At 32.3% G+C, this 20,202-nt stretch overlaps 1 protein-coding gene across 1 annotated transcript; it reads right to left on the bottom strand.

Moving 5' to 3' along the window:
* Positions 1–1,490: 1,490 nt before the first annotated feature.
* Positions 1,491–19,095, bottom strand: LOC114332621 (protein wntless). The gene is made up of 2 exons (XM_028282442.2): positions 18,548–19,095; positions 1,491–3,769 (listed from the first exon to the last, which is right to left on the bottom strand). Exons 1-2 carry the CDS (start codon positions 18,812–18,814, stop codon positions 2,399–2,401), a joined length of 1,638 nt encoding a protein of 545 aa, XP_028138243.1. The 5' UTR covers positions 18,815–19,095; the 3' UTR covers positions 1,491–2,398.
* Between the last annotated feature and the right edge of the window lie 1,107 nt (positions 19,096–20,202).

The following is a 20,202-nucleotide window of genomic DNA, read 5'->3' as shown; positions in this document are numbered from 1 at the left end:
GTTTTTGATTTTATTTTTTTTCTCACTGAAAAAAAAATTTTTTTTTTACCAAATATGGTGGAAACTTACCTCTTTATGTCCCAAACACGCTGTAATTTTTTTGTATAAAAATATTTTTTAAAACTCTTGTTATTTATGTTTAAGGGAAAATGTAAGCATTTTTTCAATTGAAAAATCTCCCGAAATTTTTTTAGCTTTTTTAAAGAAGTTGGCATTTTTTTTGTTTATTGAAACCTCTATTTTCTGATGGTGTAAAAAAATATATACGTTACTGTGGAAAATTTTGTCACAAAAGGCAAAAATCGGAAATGTATTTTCAACCCCTCACCATTTTCAGATTCTCAGACGTAATGTAAGTTGCATAGCGAGTAGGTGCAGCCCAGCCAGACGCCGCGCCGCGGCCATTATGTGTACCATGTCGAAAAACCTCCAATGTAGAAAAACCATTTTTTTTTATATTAATGAATATGACATTATGGATGCGAAACCAACGCCAAATGAAGAAAATGTAGACGAAGACCATGATGGTCTAGACTAGAAGATTTAGAGGAAACTGCAGAATCTGTAAGCATTACCTAATGTGATGAAGAAATGCCATTAAAGAAGCAAAAACTTAATTAATTGATGAAAAATTGGCCATTAAAATTATAATAATTACTTTCTTTTGTATTAAATAAACTTTTTCGTTAAAAAAGTTGTTGCGACTTTTAATTTGGTTTATGAGAAAAAAGCTTAAAAAAATGTAGTTTATAGGTAAGTCGGCCGACTTTTAAAAAAAAATTTAGTTTAAAAAAAATAAAAAACACGGTTTTAAAGCACTAAAAATTTAAAAATAAACTTTTAAAATTAAAGCTAGTAATATTTCATTTTTAAATTTTTAGTGCTTTAAAAGCGTGTTTTTTTATTTTTTTTAACTATAATTTATTCACAAAATTAAAAATCACAGACAACGGCATTAGTGTAGTAAATTTTTAACAGAGGTTTGTTGGTTCCTGATCGCTATGCAACTTATATTACGTCTGAGAATCTGAAAATGGTGAGAGGTTGAAAATAAATTTCGGATTTTTGCCTTTTGTGACAAAATTTTCCACAGTAACGTATATATTTTTTACACCATCAGAAAATAGAGGTTTCAATAAACAAAAAAATGCCAACTTCTTTAAAAAACCTAAAAAAATTTCGGGAGATTTTTCAATTGAAAAAATGCTTACATTTTCCCTTAAACATAAAAAACAAGAGTTTTAAAAAATATTTTTATACAGAAAAATTACAGCGTGTTTGGGACAGAAAGAGGTACGTTTTCACCATATTTGGTAAAAAAAAATTTTTTTTCAGTGAGAAAAAAAATAAAATCAAACACATCGAATTTTCCGATTTTCTCGGATATTTTGAGGTTATGTGAAAAATGTTTATTTACAAAAGTTGTATATCTTTTTATTGCCTACAACTTTGCGATTTAACTTTTTTCGATAGGATGTGCCGTTTTGCCGCAAATCGTAATTAACCGTTTTCACCCCTAAAAACGCTCCCCCAACCCATGTTCCCCTCATCCAGATTTGGTGAAAAATGTTCCACATGTTATCTAATATGTGTACTTTCATTTGGAATTGGTCTCATCCTGCTATTAATTTTTTATTTTTTTGGTCAATTTTAGAGCTATCTGCACTGGTCTATGAAGGATATGACATTGTAAGATTTGTGAAAAGTCAAAGACTGTCATGGCTGGGACATGTTCAGCGACAAGAAGACATGAAAACGACAAAGAAGATGTTACAGTGAAAGCTGGTAGGAAGGCGGAAAAAAGGAAGGCCCAGGACGAGATGGTTGGATGACGTGGAAGACGACCTGAAAACCATGAATATAAGACAATGGAGGAGAAGGCCACAAGAGAGATCTGAATGGAAGGACAGCCAGACAGGCAAAGACCCATCCAGGGTTATGGTGCCAAAAGAAGAAGAAGTATAGGGAATATTACATGAAAAATAATCAGTATTTCTTAAGGACTTCAAACCGCAAAAAATATACAGGGTGTCCGATTTGAAATAAGAAAGTTCATTACATTTTCTGAAAAACCGAAGATTTGACAACAATGCAAATACCACCATAATATCGGCCGCATCACAAGACCCTTATTTACTAAAACCTGTAAAAATGTAACCTGTATGCTTTCAAACCGCTGTAAAATCTGTGCTTGCAATTCTATTATTTTAAAAACAATGAAACACTGTGAAATCAGTTAATAAAATTTTTACTGACAAGTTTAAGTTGTAGTTCAGCTTTTTGGCTTCTATTTTTCAGTTTCGTTTAGTAAGAGTAAAAATATGTTTACTATGGTGAAATAATGTGGGTAAAATAATACTAATAGTTAAATAAATAAAAAATACAAGAAGTCAAATACTTAATCAATACTGGCTTTGGCAGAAAAACTTGTTAGAGCAGAAATCTCATTAGAAGTAGATTCAGCTGGTATACGGGTAAATTCAACCTCCTCTCCTTCTGTGCAAATCGGATCTGCAGGCCATTGTTTGTGACTCGGAGCATATAATATCAACATGGCACATATATAGATATTCCACATTCCATATACCCCAGTATGTATTACTGAAGACAATTCCAAGTCCACACTATCGTCCCATTTGCTTTGACCTTCATCAATTTGAGAGAGTATAAATGAAACTATTGTTACAGATGCACAAATCAAAGTTACTAACATCAAGAAATTAAAGCGATAGATAATACCTTCATAATGAAGACGTCTAGCTTGGGACATACTTGGTAAAACAGATCTCTTTATGCTTATATTTTTGAAAACACGCCAAACCATATAACACAAGAAAACAAAGTATAAACATGCAGATATCCCAGCCAAAATGATAAAAGCTAGAGCCAAATTAGTACCAACAGGCGTCACCCAAATAGAATAAAATGGATTAACCAACTGAACACCCCTTTCGCATAAATCAAATATTAGTAAACACATACAAGCTACAATTATGGTAGTCAAATGTTTCCAGTAGCGTTTTATAGTATTTTTCTCCCCTTGTTCCTGAATAAGCATATGTTCACCTGCAAAGATCAACCAAAATGAGAGTAACATGGCATAGAATACACCCTGACGAATATCACTCAAAAGTAACATATAAGGCATTTCAAAAATGAGGCTGAGATACTCAATCGGAAGATTAAGAAAAGCTAAAGTACCTCCTAAAGATATCAGCATGTATTCTAATAAAACTGGAGTACGATTTAACTTGTGAACTCTTTGCCAAAACCAGATCATTATAGCTAGAAGTATTGGGAAAAACACCGTCTTAAGACTAAGCCAAATCTTTGTAAAACCGCCATTCATATAAATAGTGTGTACGTACAAATCTTCTACTTTACCGAGACCTATATTCTTTTTAGTTGTGTAATTGTACGGCAGCCTAAGATTTAACAAATAATAATCGTGGTATAAAGCACCTAATTCAAATAATGGTACCATAGTGCAATCATAAGGATAACCGTGCTTTTCTGTATCATATTGGTTGTTGAATGTACAATTCATATAACGCTTTTCTTCAGCATGTGAATAATATTTCCATGGAGTTTTTCCTCCATCAGGTGTTTTATCACTATAAGCCAAACGAGAATCCACAGTGAGTTCAATCAAAGGATTAAGTACTTTTTGTTCCTTTTGGTAAACCATCTCAACCTGAAGAATTCCTACCAAATTTTGCTGCCAACGAGAATAGTCCAAGTTGTAGAGTGGCATCTCCATGACAAAAACCTGAAATAATGAATTAATAAAAAGTTATTGATTTCTCTTTTTTTAACACTGAAAGATACTGAAAAATTCTGTAAACTATAGAAATGTAAGTCCAATAGTTATATTTTATAAACAAGCATTAATAAAACTAGTGTTCTCTAAGATAAGCTTCGGTCAGAGTGCAACAGTGTGCTACAAAACCCTAAGGCCCTAGGGCATTAGGTAAGTTCTTTGTCTAGGAAATATCCAAAGATTGGAAAGAAGCGGAATAATACCAATATTTAAGAAAGTAGAAGTAACAGACTGTAACGACTATAGAGGAATATCTCTACTGAGTACAACATATAAAATTATAGCAGCTTTCCTCAGACAAAACTCGCTCAATTCAGAGAAAAAAATTGGGGACTACCAGCAAGGATTCAGAGAACTCAGATCCACAACAGCTCCAGACAAAAATAAACGAGAAATGACACTAACACAACACAGAACTCCACACATAGAAGGGAGAACAAACACAATTACAATAAAATGAGTGAAAAATAATTTCGACCACGAATCAAGTAATCTGTTAACCGAGGTACACAGTACCAAGCGGCGCCGCGAGGAGAACACTCCAATAATGCGTCGCAGATTACTTATATGAAACGTGGTCATTTTGTACTCTAATACAGAGTATGGCATGACGAATAATTTATTAACAACTTTAAGGTTCGTGGTTCGTACTCTTTTGTATAAAGGCCTCCTCTAATAATAAATGGTCTCTCTTCCATGTATTGTTAACGATTCCCCAAATTGAACAAAAAATATTTAAAGAAGAAAAATAATTTAAAGCTTTATGTAACTTTATATTTACAGTGGAACCCTGATAAGTCGGCCTCCGATAACCCGGACCAATTTTCATCAGACAGGACAAACATTTTTCACTTTGACTGAGTTTTTACCAAGAAATAAACAAAACTGTATACAACTGTAGCTAATTTAGATGCACTGTGCATAATATGTATTTCATGTTTTTAAATGTAAATATACTGTATTGTATTAATTTTTACCATATTCTTTGGCTAACCTAAAGCAGCTGCGGTCCTGACTAATCCGACTTATCGAGGTTCCATTGTACTTGGTTTACATAAGACATTTATTATTTAAAAAATTTGAAATAAAAATTCTTTTGAAAGTTTGTTAATCCTAAAATTAATGGGTAAAATCACTATAAATCAAGTTGGATCGAACCGAATATAATCAAATCTACAAGAAGAATTCATGGACTAAGAGAGCAACGTCGGAAAAAAATTATTTTAAGACAACTGGTTCTTTAATATATTATTCCCTATGCTTCCTCAAACACCGTACCGGCCATCTGGCTGCTGATACAGGTGGCGTTCATTACTGCGCAGCACATTTGTACAGGTAAACATATCGAATTTAAAATTATTGTAAGACGAAAAATTATTTTGTCATTACTTTTTAAACATTATTAGAAATATGAACTATAATTGCCAGACATTTTTGTGGTTTAAAAAGTAATGACAAAAAAATGTTTCGTCCTAAAATAATTTAAATTCAGTATACAGGGTGATTGATGAGTGTGATAAAGCTCAGTAGATCCGCTATAGTAATAGATAGCAATAAAAGTTGATAACAAAAATTGTAGCCAACTTTCAGCTTTACATTACGAAATTAGTTAGAATGTTACAGGGTGTTCGATAACATAGTGGCAAACCAAACTTATGTTTTTTTAAAGGAAACCCTATTTTTTGTTTTATATTCGAAATTCTCTTAACTTTCCCATCACAAAAATATAAAGGTTTGTTATGATATATACTGCTTTTACAAAGTTATAACCAATTTTTTATGAAAAACGTAACAAGTTCAGCTCCCTGTATAAATAAAAATAAACACAACAGCAATGGTTTATTGGTGCTATATTTTTTTGTTGATTGTCAAAATTTATAAAAATGGTTGATATTGCTAATTTTCCTTATATCGAATACAGGGTGAGTCAAAACGCAAGTACATTCTTTCCTCAGAAATTTTAACGGAACACCCTGTATTTTATATCACCATCGAAAAGTATCATTACCGTACTTTAATTTTTGTATAATATTCCCTATGCCTAAATTTGTTAGTTTTCGAAATATTTTCATTTTTCAGAGCAAGTTATTAATTAAAGTGTTCTATTTAAAATTACTGAGAAAATAATGTACTTGCGTTTTGACTCATCCTGTATTCGATATAAAGAAAATTAGCAATATCAACCATTTTTATAAATTTTGACAATCAACAAAAAAATATGGCACCAATAAACCATTGCTGTTGTGCTTATTTTTATTTATACAGGGAGCTGAACTTATTACCATTTTCGTAGAACATTGGTTATAACTTTGTAAATAGCCTGTATAACATAACAAACCTCTATATTTTTGTGATGGAGAAGTTAACAGGATTTCGAATATAAAATAAAATATAGTGTTCCATTAAAAAAAAAAACATAAGCTTGGTCTGCCACTATGATATCGAACACCCTGTAACCTTCTAACTAATTTTGTAATGTGAAGCTCAAAGTTGGCTACAAGTTTTGTTATTAACTTTTATTGCTATCTATTACTATAGCGGATCTACTAAGCTTTATCACACTAATCAATCATCCTGATTTTGTATTTACCTGTACAGGTGTGCTGCGCAGTAATGAACGCAACCTGTATCAGCAACCAGATGGCCGGTACGGTGTTCGAGGAAGCATAGGGAACAATATATGAAAGAATCAGCTGTCTTAAAATAGTTTCTCGAAAACGTTGCTGGCTCTTAGACCATCACTTCTGTCGGCACTCTGCAAGTGCCATGCTTTAATTTTTTTTGGTCTTTCTGTCGGCTTCCATTGTAATATTTTCTTTGTTGTTTTTGTATGTTCTGGTCTCTGGACATATCACAGCCATGGCAGTATTTGACATTTCAAAAACCTTACATACCCTTCATTCAATGCATTAACCTCATTGTTTCTCCTGATTCTCTATGTGCACTTGCTCTTCTCCTATCTTCTTCTTCTTGCACTTGGCCATATATTTTTCTCAGTATCTTTAATACATTTTTGTTTAATTTATTACTATTTTGTATTTTGACAACGACATCCGATTTGGGCCTCAAAACGTTAATAAAATCATTTTTTTAGTTACATTGTGGCTTATTTCCCATTTAGAATAGTTAATTACAAACATGCCACAAGAAAATAGCTTCAGAATAACACTCAGTATCTTTCTCTAGTAAAACAGTGTACTAGTTTTATGTGAAGAAATTAGTGACACAATAAAAGGCGAACAAAACAATGAGAAGCATATATGGGCCCGAGGATAGATATCCCATAGAAGTTCTCTTGGATTTTATTCTATGTTGCTTAAAGTGTTAGCTACTGAAGATTTGGCAGAATATAGAAATTGCATGATAATGTCTAAACAAAAATTCGATGAATTGTTAGACACGATTAGTTTCTTCATAACTAAAAATATGAAACACAGACTTTTATTATCCAGGCAATGTAAAAATGCATGCATTTCTTTGAACAACTATGGGGTGTATACAAGGTGTCTGTTCCACTTCCCGATTTCTTTGACTCTTTAATTTTCTTTATATTGTGCGAGTATGTTGACTGCAGAGCCTTTATTTTGTTTTGTACTTCGGCCACACCGAAATCCCCTTTTCCCATTACTTCTTTAAATTGTTCAAATGAGTAGTAGTGTAGGAAACAGAAGGTTGAACCTTGCAAAATGGACAGTTTTATTTAGACTATCTTTTTACAGTTATTTTACAGTATATTTTTAGACAGTTTTATTTAGACTATGAGACTAACTTTTTCTTAAAAAATTTCGCCCCGGAACCCCCTTTGTCACCCCTTTAAAGGGGCTAATTTGTGGTTTTTGGGGAACGTAGCCCTTCCTCTACCTTTTGCAAAAAAATTTCTTTTATATAAATATGAAGAGGACTATATTTTCTACGATTTATTTCCAACAGCATATGTCTACCACCCACCGATTAGTGGGGGTGGGATCCCAAAGTTGATAAGTTTTTAAAAAAGATGTTTTTAAAAAAAATTATTTTTCCCTAACTGAAGAAACCCTTCGGCAATTATTCACAAATAAGTGACTGATTTTTTGGTATACAGGGTGTTACATTTTAAAAAATCCCTTTTTATACCATCTGAACCGTTTATGATAGAGTAAAATGACTTTCAACGATTACCCATGTATTGGTGCTATTTACATATTTGTATAATGCACCCCCATTTTTTCCCCGGAACCACCCGAAAAAAAGAAGAATTAATAAAGAACGTGATTTTCTTGGAATCCTTCACACACAATGCTCTTTATTAATATACTTCATATATCATTTTGTGCACGTTATTATTACCCATGCATGGACACCAAAAGCGATTTCCTAGTGCAACCCCTGTAGCCAAAAAAAAAAAAATAAAATAAAATGGGGGGTTGAAAATTTTTTTTTTTGCTTTTTGATCCATATGGGCATATGCTTCATCAATAGTGTTTTTCAAAAATATATATGGTTATTGCAACATCCCTGCAGAAACCACCCCTATCCTTGAAAACATACTGCAGAAGCTACCCCTATCCCTTGGCGATCATGTTTTTACGATGTTCTCATTACCTATGCATTCTTTTTAAACGAAACTTATACAAGGTTAAAGACCACTATTTACTCTAAAAATTAAGTCCTATTCATTTTTTTCGTATTTAAGCAACCGTTACGGCAGTGGCGCCGTAAACTTCAGATATGCTTTGGCGGGCTCCAGCTTTTGTTTTTTTTTGTCACCTGTTCATTTTATTAATAAAGTACTTATGTAAAATAAAACAACACAGTGTAACCTACAAATTATGACCTATGCACATTTTACATTCTTTGCGCCCCAAAGCAACAGTGGTGGCCCAAAATCAATTTTTGCCACCTACACGCATTGTATTGCCTTAATGCTACATTAATAGCACAATATTCACTTTTAAGTGGTTGCTAAGCAGTGGCGGATCCAGGGAGGGGTGATGGGGCGATCACACCCCCTCTCAAACCAAGTGATATTATATTTAAAGATTATAAAAATATTAATTTATTTTTATAGAAATACTTATATTATATTATTATTTTTATAAGAATGGCGTACTTTTTATGCTTTAGCGACAGTGGCGGATCCAGCATCGTTAAGAGGGGGGTGCCAATTGGTTAAATTTCTATAAAAATAAATTAATATTTTTATAATCTTTAAATATTAATATCACTTGGTTTAAGAGGGGGGGGGTGATCGCCCCCATCACCCCTCCCTGGATCCGCCACTGCTTAGCGACCACTTAAAGGTGAATATTGTGCTATTAAGGTAGCATTAAGGCAATAAAATGCGTGTAGGTGGCAAAGTTATGCAAAAATTGATTTTGGGCAACCACTGTGGCTTTGGGGCGCAAAGAATGTAAAATGTGCATAGGTCATAGTTTGTAGGTTACACTGTGTTGTTTTATTTTACATAAGTACTTTATCAATCAAACGAACAGGTGACGAAAAACAAAAAACAAAAACTGGAGCCCGCCAAAGCATATCTAAGGTTTATAGCACCACTGTGCCGTAACGGTTGCTTATACGAAAAAAAATGAATAGGACCTAATTTTCAGAGTAAATAGTGGTCTTTAACCTTGTATAAGTTTTGTTTAAAAAGAATGCATAGGTAATGAGAAAATCGTAAAAACATGCTTACCAAGGGATAGGGGTAGTTTCTGCAGTATATTTTCAAGGATAGGGGTGGTTTCCGCAGAGATGTTGCAATAACCATATATATTTTTGAAAAACACTATTGATAAAGCATATGCCCATAAGGATCAAAAAGCAAAATAATTTTTTTTTCAACCCCCCATTTTATTTATTTTTTTTGCTACAGGGGTTGCACTAGGAAATCGCTTTTGGTGTCCATGCATGGGTAAAGGGTCGTTTAAACACAGCGATAAATCAAACAACTTATCAAGGTCAATCGAGTTGTTGCAACTTATCATTGTGTGTAAACGGTGCATCGCACAACTTATCGAAGTTGGAGTTGGGTTGAAGGTGGTATCGCATTGAATCGCAGCGTCTAAACAGCGTTTCAACTTGTCATCACAACTAGTTGCTGTGACTTATCGTTGTGTTTAAACGACGCTTAATAATAACGTGCACAAAATGATGTATGAAGTATATTAATAAAGAGCATTGTGTGTGAAGGATTCCAAGAAAATCACTTTCTTTATTAATTCTTCTTTTTTTTTCGGGTGGTTCCGGGGAAAAAATGGAGGTGCATTATACAAATTTGTAAATAGCACCAGTACATGGGTAATCGCTGAAAGTCTTTTTACTCTATCATAAACGGTTCAGATGGTATAAAAAGGGGTTTTTTAAAATGTAACACCCTGTAATTAAAAAAAGGGCAATTACCCTTAAGTGAAACCTATACCAAAAAATCAGTCACTTATTTGTGAATAATTGCCGCAGGATTTCTTTTTAATTTCCATTACAGTTAGGGAAAAATAATTTTTTTTAAAAACATCTTTTTTAAAAACTTGTCAACTTTGGGGCGCCACCCCTGCTAAACGGTGGGTGATAGACATATGCTGTCGGGAAATAAATAGTAAGAAATATAGTCCTCTTCATATTTCTATAAAAGTAATTTTTTGCAAAAGGTACAGGAAGGGCTACATTCCACAAAAACCACAAATTACCCCCTTTAAAGGGGTGAAAAGGGGGGTTCCGGGGCGAAACTTTTAAGAAAAAGTTAGTCTCATAATAAGCACCCCTTGATATACCAGAAAAAAAAATAAAACCGGACTTGTGTCCATTTTGCAAGGTTCAATCTCCGTTTCCTACACTATTCGCAGTGTGCAAGTACTTGGAAGGGAACTGAGAAACGATCGTGCGCGAATAGGGGAGAAATATTGCAACTTTCTTAAATAGTTCATATTGTCAATTGAAATTGTCAAATTGGCATACATTTCATATCTACTGTCACTGAAGAATAAAAATTACATGTTGCTCCACAATATTGATATGATATGCAATTATTATATAAAGGTAAATTTAATTAATTGTATTTTGCGTGCAGTACTGCATTTTAATAACTAATTTTATTTACTACATACAATTGTTTACGTTTTAATAACATAACCTGAATCTTATTTTTTTTCTTATTATTTTTTTGGACTGGCCTTGACAATTATCCAGTAACCAGGACTAACATAATTGGCCAATATAATTAAAGTGCGAATGAAGTTGCAGAGCGTAGAAATAGGTGTCGCTTTGCTGAACTTGCACGGTCCCAATAGGCATTTTTTATTAAAAAGGTATATCAGCTTTTGTATTCCAATTCTACAATCCTGAACAAATTTCATTGTTGTATCTTCATTCCAGTGTGACAAAGTTGTCATTTTATGGCAAAATCTTGTAAAATAACACTACACTGAATACAATAACTGCTAACAGCAAATCACCTGCAGTACTTGCTACAAAAACACTAACCAAAATAATTGTTATTGTCTATACGTTTAGTGCACATTTTAGTAAAGAGAAACCTAGCGGGGCACCTACTGGCTCCAGTAAATAATATAATCTCTTATAGAATAGAATAGAAATATGCTTTATTGTCATGAAAAATTGTACAATTTTATAGACAAAGCTTATAAAAAATCAAGAAAACAAAACAATAACAATTCAATTTACTAAAATTACATAAATCGTCAATATAATTAAAATAATAATAATGAAGTTAAACAGAAAGAATCAATTGCAAAATTTAAAGATTTAAATAAATTACAAATTGCATAGTCTACCTAGAATTAATAAGTTTAAAAGTTAAGCTGCTGCATATGATACTAGAGATGGTACAGAATAGCATTTTTCGGTATTTAATAGGTAGGAACTGAACCTATTCCGAACAAATACCTATTCCAGAAACCTAATGTGAGTTTCCGATTCCGACGTGAAAAGTCGATATATCGATCGCCCTAGCTTGTTCCTAGTTGTGCCACTATTGTCTTGCGTTGCATCAAATTCAAACGATCAAACTAGTGGGTACCTATAATTTTGTATTTTTAATCTAGAGGATGTATTTAATTTGATTTTTAAATATATTTATATTTCTTACCATGTTTTTCCTACAATTTGTAAATCTATATAACAACTATTAAAACAAATTTTTCTTACATGTAATTATGGGTTTTTAAATTAAATAAAGTCGAGGTTTATTCAGAATTCATTTATGCAAATGGAAAATGAAGACACTAAGTTATTACAGAAGATAGGATCGATTAGATTCGAGTCATATAAATAAAAACATACTGCAAAAGAGTCAAAATTTTAACAGTTTTAAATGACAACTATATCCGCCACCCGCCATAAATTAGAAATCTGTTACAGCCGTATCAACCTGAAATTCTTTTAAACACATCACATTAAACAGATGTGAGATGTTGGAATCGAAACAGATGCCACTGATGCGTTTCTCTATGGTACCTATTCCGAGAGATCAGTTCAAGTTTCATTTCAAATCTCTTGTCACTTGTAGGTACCTGGAATAGTCTATTGAAACATATTCCGACGTACCTGCTTCAGTTTGATCATGCCATCCCTAAATCGAAACGCATGTCATTGATGCGTTCCCTACTAACTCTACGGTGGCTCTTTGGTTGTCTAAATGGCTGTGCTAAAACCTATTCCGAGGGGAATCCAGCTCAAGTTTCTTGTAAATTGTGGATTGCGGTAGATGCAGCGCCGTTGGAATCGAAACCGATGCAGTCGACTTTTTGTCACTGGTGTGTGGAATAGACGATTAGAACCTATTCCGAGGTGCCTGCTATAATTCCATCATGCCATCTCTATAAATATGACACCCAAGTATAGATAAAAAAAAATAATAAAAATACTACTTGTGCAAAGGGTACTGTAATTTCTTAGTTATTGATTAAGAAAATCTTATACTGAATAATATTGTCTTTCAGATAGGTAGGCTTTTGTTAGTTTACGGAATTTGGGGAGAGATACTGCAGATTTAAGTTGTAGAGGGAGATGGTTGAAAAGTTTTTTTGTGGAATATAATATAGATTTCTTTACTAACTCAGAGGATGAGTCGGTAAATAGACGTCAAAGGTAGAATTTCTCGTGAAGTAGTCATGATTAGGTCTTGGAGGAAAGATATGTAGATGTTTACGAATTAAGCAAACAGTTTCTAAAATATACAAAGATGGAAGGGTTAAAATTCCGTGATCTTTGAAGTAACTTCTGCAATGTGTTGTTCTTCTGAGGCCAAACAGATATCTTACTGCTTTTTTTTTTTAATTTGAAAATAACGTCGAATTGGGCAGCTGTACCAGAACCACAAAAAGAAAGACCATAACGAAGATGTGACTCGAACAAAGAAAAATATGTTATTTTGGAAGATGCTAAATTGAGTTCATTCGAAACAGATCTTCTAGCATAGCAAGCTGAAGATAGTTATTCCCTTAACAAATCGATATGGAGGGACCATTTAAGGTTGCTGTCTAAAAAAATACCAAGAAATTTTACAGAATCAATGGTACTGATAAAATACAGATACAAATACAGATTACTGAAGGTAATCCTTCAAGGTAAAGTATTCGGAAAGCGAGGAATTGGGAGAAGAAGAATATCATGGTTAAAGAACCTGAGGAAATGGTTCTCCACAACAACAACTAATCTATTTAAAGCATCAGTTAAAATAATTATAGCCAGAATGATCGCCAATATTCGAAACGAATAGGCACTAAAAGAAGAAGAATGGTACTGATCTGGCTGTTATTAAGAAGTAAGAGTTGAAGAGCTCCTTTATAAGATGCTACTGTTTTATCTACATTAAACGAGAGTAAATTAGTCAGACCAGGTTTTTATTGTAAGTATATCAGAAGTTATAGTAGCATGAAGAGTTGCAATATTTAAGTTGCTCCAAGTGATACTGGTGTCATTAGAGAGTTATTAGAGAGATATCGAAACCGTCGTTTGGTAATAAAAGATCCTTTATTTTGACACTTTTGACATATAAGCATGGTTATTTATGTCAAAATAAAGGATCTTTTATTAAAGGACGATGTTAAATAGGGTTTCGATATCTCTCTATTGCCAACGTCTTTTAAGTCGGCCTGTAATAAAAGATCCTTTATTTTGACATATAAGCATGCGCAGTATTGCGTCTTTTATTTTTGTCTTTTAATAAAATACAGGCGCCTGTATTTAAGGAAAATTAGAGGACACCTTTATTTTAATAAAAGTTCCTTTATTTTGACATAACGTGTCAAAAATGTGAAGAAAGGTCTAACTTCACTTGTATTTTGAATTTATCTTGTCGCTTCTTTGGATTGATAATTTATCTATTGTGGGATTGATATTTGATTAAACTTTCATCATTAAAGTTGTATGTTGGGTTTTATTTATTAAAAACAACTCTAAGTAATATTCTGAGATATAGATTATTGATGTTTTGACCCAAACGAATATAGAAAAGAACATTTTATTGAAGCTTGAGTTATTACAAGAAGTTGTAAAAAGGAATTACGTAAGTAAATAATTACCGTTATGTAAATAATTTTAAATTGTTACTAATTACAATGATCAGACTTAAAATATCAGTAACTCATTTATTAAACTCAATATATTTTACATTTTTCTATAGAAATAAATATTTATTGAAGATATAAGATCAATAAATTTTAATGAAAGTTAGGATTTGTTAAAATTCTAGATTCAAAATAGAGTTCTATTCAACAGATATATAACAACAGGTTAACAAAATAAAACAAAGGTTCAAGTATTTATTTTTGAAAATTTAATCTTTTATAGATTAGAATCTATAAAGTTTTTAATCAAAAGTATTAATACACTTTCATTTTCATGCCATCTTCTTCTTTTGGTTCTTATCCGTTTCGAATGTTGGAAATCATATAGCAATCGTAACCTTGCTAGCTGCGATTCGAAACAGTTCCATTGATATTCTCCCTCTACCAGGTCTTCGCTTACCTTTGACTGTACCTTGCAATATGTACTGCAGCAGGGAGTAACGGTGCTGATTTATCATATGTGTCCCAGATACTGCAGTTTTATGCGTTTAATGGTAAACACAATCTCCAATTCCTTCTTCATTCCTCCTTGTTCGTGATCCATTTCATGCCATCAGTATTTGTTTATTTAAACATTGCCAAAAAAATTAATAAAAACCAGCATAAAGCTTAATTCTTCTATAATCTTAATTAGTTGTTTTTTGTTTTTGTAACATGTAATGTCTAAATTTTTATTTTTAATTTTAATTTTAACTATGATAAAAATTGTTCTATGTACTTTAGATTTATACAATCTCTTTTCTTTTTACTTTTACATTTACTTGACGTTATTTGCTCAAATATGTAAAAATTTTATGCAAATAAAAATTATTCTATTCTATTCTATTCTATTCTATCTTTTTGTATATCGGGAAGTTTATCTGACAGATTAGAGGTCTTTTCATTTTCAGATAACTAATTATTGGGAAGTTTATATAACAGTATCCTTAGTATCTGTCTTTTTAGCTCCGGATAACTAGTTAACGGGAAGTTTTTCTCTGTCAGATATCTATTAGTATCTAATCTGTCAGATAAACTTCCTGATAACTAGTTATCCAGAGGTGAAAAGAAAGAAAGAGAGGGCCATAATGGATAAAAGATCAAACGCCAATAGCATGTATGTATATATTTATAAATTTATTATTTAAAACCTGCTAATGATCATAAAATACTTAAAATCAGTCACCAATATAATATTTATATTTATTTATAAATTTATTAACAAACTGCAGTCCAATAAAAATAAAATTAGTTTAAGCGCTAGCTTTAAATGTTGAACAATAATTTTAAACAAACACACACACAATTTAGTCGCATTAGATTAGCTCCTGGTTGAAAATGTACTGCCACAGCTTCTATATCAATATCAACAGCACACTCATTTGCCAGTATTTCAACGTTTTCTCTATTATGTACTACTGCAATATGTAAAACTGAACAAGCTGATATTATTCTTTGAATAAAAGGTAACTTGCATCTCATTACATATGGTAAAATGGGAAATCTCTTCACAATACCAAATGTTCTTTCAATAACAATTCTTGAAGGGATTTGTGATGGATTATAAAAACACAACTTCTGTCTGAAAATTCTGGAATGGTGTCATTCGGTAGTTGTAGTTGAGGAATGGATATCCACTATTCCCTAATAATATATTCTCCAGACATTCCCCATTACATATACCCATAATGCAAAAGTATTTAAAAACTCCTAAAATAGTATTTCCAATTTATTGCACTTCCATATTATTGAACGATGAGTATTATGGGATATATTATGTTGTTCTCTAAACATCTTTAAATGACAAAATAATTAAATTTAACGTTTTACTCTTCAATTATCTTATTTTAATTTATATCGACAAATGGAATTTTATAGGTTATTTTTATATTTACAAAAATATTTCATGTCATTTGTCAAAATAAAAGATTCTTTAACTGCGTTTGCAATACCACTCTTTTAGACCCGTCCTGTATTTTTCCTTTATTAAAGTATCCTGTAATAAAGGATCCTTTATTTGCCAGTGGCAATAACTCTCTATTAGCAAAAAGAAAGATTTTTCCATCGATTTTTAAACTAGTGATGTCATTAATAAAGATAAGGAAAAGTAGAGGATCCAATACTGAACCTTGAAGTACCCCACATACAATGTTTTTGAGACTAGAGTCTATAACATTTGCTCTAACCAGTTGTTTCCTATCATCCAAGTAAGATTGGAACCAATTTAAAGAAATACCTAGAACTCCGTAGAAATTTAGTTTTTTTATCAAAAAGCTTTGGGGTAGTCACAAAAAACGGTGGCAGTGTGAAGATTATTGTTCAGTGCTTGATAAACCTCATGTAGTACAGAAAACATGGCATCAGTGGTGCATTTATTATTTAACCCGCGAGTAGTCGCGCCGTTAGATAGAATCTCACATTTTATCCTTTTTCGCTCTAACTTGATGAACAATTTTACAATTTTGAAAAAATTTCGGAAGTGCCTCAAGGAAGGGTGTAGTAATGCATTGGTATTTTTTTTTCTTCTTCTTTTTGTGGAATTTATGGCTTTGGGGAGAGCCAATTAGCTTTAATAAATGTTAGAAATAATATTTCTAACATAACAAGTAAATAAAAATACTATAAAATAAAAATTTGTTGTAAATTCGTATTGTGAGATGAAATCTAACACGCGACTGTTCACGTTACAGAAGTGAGCACAACTACAACCGGGTTAAAAAGCTGAACTGATTTTATGATAAAATGTTGTTTTCAACGAAAAAGGATATAAGTCGGGCTTTTATGAGTCTCTCAATAATTTTGGAGAGTACTGGTAGTAGTGCAATAGGTCGATAATTGCAGGTATTAGATATTTCACCACCCTTATGAAGAGGAATAATGATGGCTGACTTTGAGCACTCTGGAAATTTACCTTTCTCAAAAGAATCATTAATTAGTGAGATAAGGACTTCCAACACATTTCCTGGGGGATTAAAAAAAAATTTTATCGATACCTATCGATACCGATACCATCAGTACTACAGGAAGATTTGCTTTTGATACTAAATACTCTTGATTGTTTGGATTCCTTCTATCTACTTGACTAAAATGCAGTGGCGGCTCGTCAGAGGAGGCAAGGGAGGCTCAGCCTCCCCATAAATTTTTTACACACTCTATACTGTTTTGTTTATCATGAATCGCGAAAACAACAATTACTCTCACTATTATACAACGTGTAAATTCCATATTATCACTAATTATCCATACGTACGGAGCATTAGCATTAGAACGCATGATCGCGTCTCAGTTTTATTACATATTATTGTAGGCAGCCCCTGGGTTATCCCGAGATGCACAAACGGAGCCGAGAAGCCCAGCTTTCTCCGTTGCTAATGCTCCGTGCAGCGCAGCAGGCGTTTAAGGAGACCCGGTCTCCTAACAGTGGCATCTACGGCGCCATCACACGCTGCCCGGAGATATACCAAGGGAGGCAGTGTAGCTTTTCAGCTCCGTTGGGTGGTTGGGTGCGTCTCGGGACAACGAATTTTAGGGTCCTGATTAAAAATAATGAAAAATCTAAAAGTGCGAATTTTGTTATGAAATTTGGTATGTGGGGTTATAATAATATTTGGAACAACTTGCTCAAATAACTTTTTCCGATATCTCTAACTCAAAGCAAAATATCGGTAATTTATCGTGTTTTTGAATTCGCAGTAGACCGCGTTTAGAATTAAAAAAATTCAGTTGAGTATCTTAAAAAATTTGAAGCTTCATTATGTATGGACTGCAAAACTTCAAATCTGTATTTATTTTGATATGCATAGGTATCTATTTACAAATAGATGGAATTGTTAACAAATAAACGACACAAACTTTGGTATTAAACTTTTACTATTAGACTAACTATTTTTAAAATGATGATATCATGAAATTATTAATTAGGATGATATTATGAAATGTAAATAAAAAATGGTCAAAAGATGGGGCCTTAAATTACATTTTTTGGCGCATTTTTTTGCTAGTGCAAATTTGTCTAGATATTTTACAGTTAGGTATAGCCTCCCCTATTGTAAAAATCACGAGCCGCCACTGCTAAAATGATTTCTAAATTCGCTACTGTCTCAAATACTACATTCGACTAAATTAGACCTTTATACAATCCTGGAACTGTGTAAATTCGTCATCAAAGATTTAATCAAATACTTACCAAACTATTAGCATCTAATCCAAAGGTTTCATTGTCGTCAGTTAATTCAATGTTTTTACAGCTATTTCTAACAAACCATCGGTCAAGATTACGCTGTGACTCAGAAGGATTTAGGTCCACACACACAGTAGAAAGAATGGTTTGAGTTTTAGCAGGACTAGGAGCTATTATCCCTAATAAAAAGCATGCTATTTGGCAAGCTATAAAAACGATAATTAATATACTTAATTTTTTACCGCTCAGATTTTCCAAAATTGTCCCCGGCATTTTGCCGATTTATTGCTATTTTGTTCTAACTTTTCTTTTCTATAATTGCAGATTGCTGTCGGTAAGCTTTGCGATTTACGTTTCTTTTTAAGGAAATGTAAACAAACAAAACAAAAAGCCAAAACAGTGACTGCTGGTGCGACTTCCGGGAATATAAGTAGACTATCAGTATTGTTTTGACTAACACAATTTCATTGAATTCATTGTTCTGTGGGGTCTTCCCCAAAATCATAGCCACCTTTACTTCACAAGCCATGAAGAGAAAAAGGCAACGTCGCAATTGATGACGTCGGTAGTCAGTGTTGCCACAGGTCTTGGACAAAATTTCGGGAGACTGCTACTATTTTTTCGGTAGAAATCGTCAAATTTCGGTAGATTTCATTTTTGTTTCTTTTGCTATCACATTGCAAAAAAATGATACTTTAGGTACAAGTATTCAAAAATAAACTACATTCATCATCATATAATGATCAATAATCACCATTCATCATAAAAATCATTCAAAGTTCAAAATCGGTATACCTTAAAAAAAATGTATTTTCTCGGCTTTCTAGGTATTATACAGCAACTTTCTTCATTTTTTTTTAATCCAAAGTAACTCGAGTAGAACCGTCTAACTAACGCAATACTAAATATCAAGGATGCTTTAGTTTTGTTATAAGGAATTAATTTATTTATAATAAAATAAAACTGCATATTTGTTCCTGTTGTAGACTTTTTAAAAAAACTTACCACACACGTGTACCTATCAACGTTCAAAATACAAATATTCTTATTTATTTTGAAAGTTGTATAATGTTTAAACAAGTTAAAAATTTTTGTTATAATAAATAATAGTTACCAGTTATTAACATTTATAAATTACTGCAAAAAGAAGGGTTTTTTGCAATTATCTCCAATTGTTTATGTATTTTAAATTAGAAACTATTAAGATCTAGAATATTTATTTGAAACATTTTTCTCTAAAATCTACAAGGAATGTTTTATAGGCAAAAACATGATTTTTTACACTTTATAATCGTTTAAAAACAAAACAATGTCGGATATTGAAGCAATTAAGAACGAGAAAAATTTTTAATGTTCTTTAGTTATGTCGAAATACTGTAAGTTAAAAAGGTGCAAAATAAATTTCTCCTGTTTTAAGATTTTAATATAAATACTATTTTTAGTTTGGAATTATATTCTATATCAAAATAAGCCGCAATCCTTCAGTATTCACTATTCAGATTCAGGTAGATACATTTTACTCCCAAAATCATAATATAAAAGGACAAAGGACTGGTCATAAAATTGATATCGGTAAATCCGTATCTGCTGGTTCGCACATTGTCTCACAAACTAGTAAAAGCGATTCAAGAATTCTTGAAAATTGACTAAACTCTGTTGCC

Source organism: Diabrotica virgifera, chromosome 3 (genome assembly GCF_917563875.1).
Source record: "Diabrotica virgifera virgifera chromosome 3, PGI_DIABVI_V3a".
In the NCBI taxonomy this organism is placed as follows: Eukaryota; Metazoa; Arthropoda; class Insecta; order Coleoptera; family Chrysomelidae; genus Diabrotica; species Diabrotica virgifera.
Note: the sequence above shows the minus strand (reverse complement) of the source record. Positions and strands in the feature narration are given on the sequence as shown.

Excerpts from the sequence above, each read along its gene's own strand:
- LOC114332621 (XM_028282442.2), bottom strand. The coding sequence starts at position 18,814 with ATGCCGGGGACAATTTTGGAAAATCTGAGCGGTAAAAAATTAAGTATA. Across the intron at positions 3,770-18,547 it reads GATTAGATGCTAATAGTTTG|GTTTTTGTCATGGAGATGCC; the intron begins GTAAGTATTTGA and ends TCATTATTTCAG.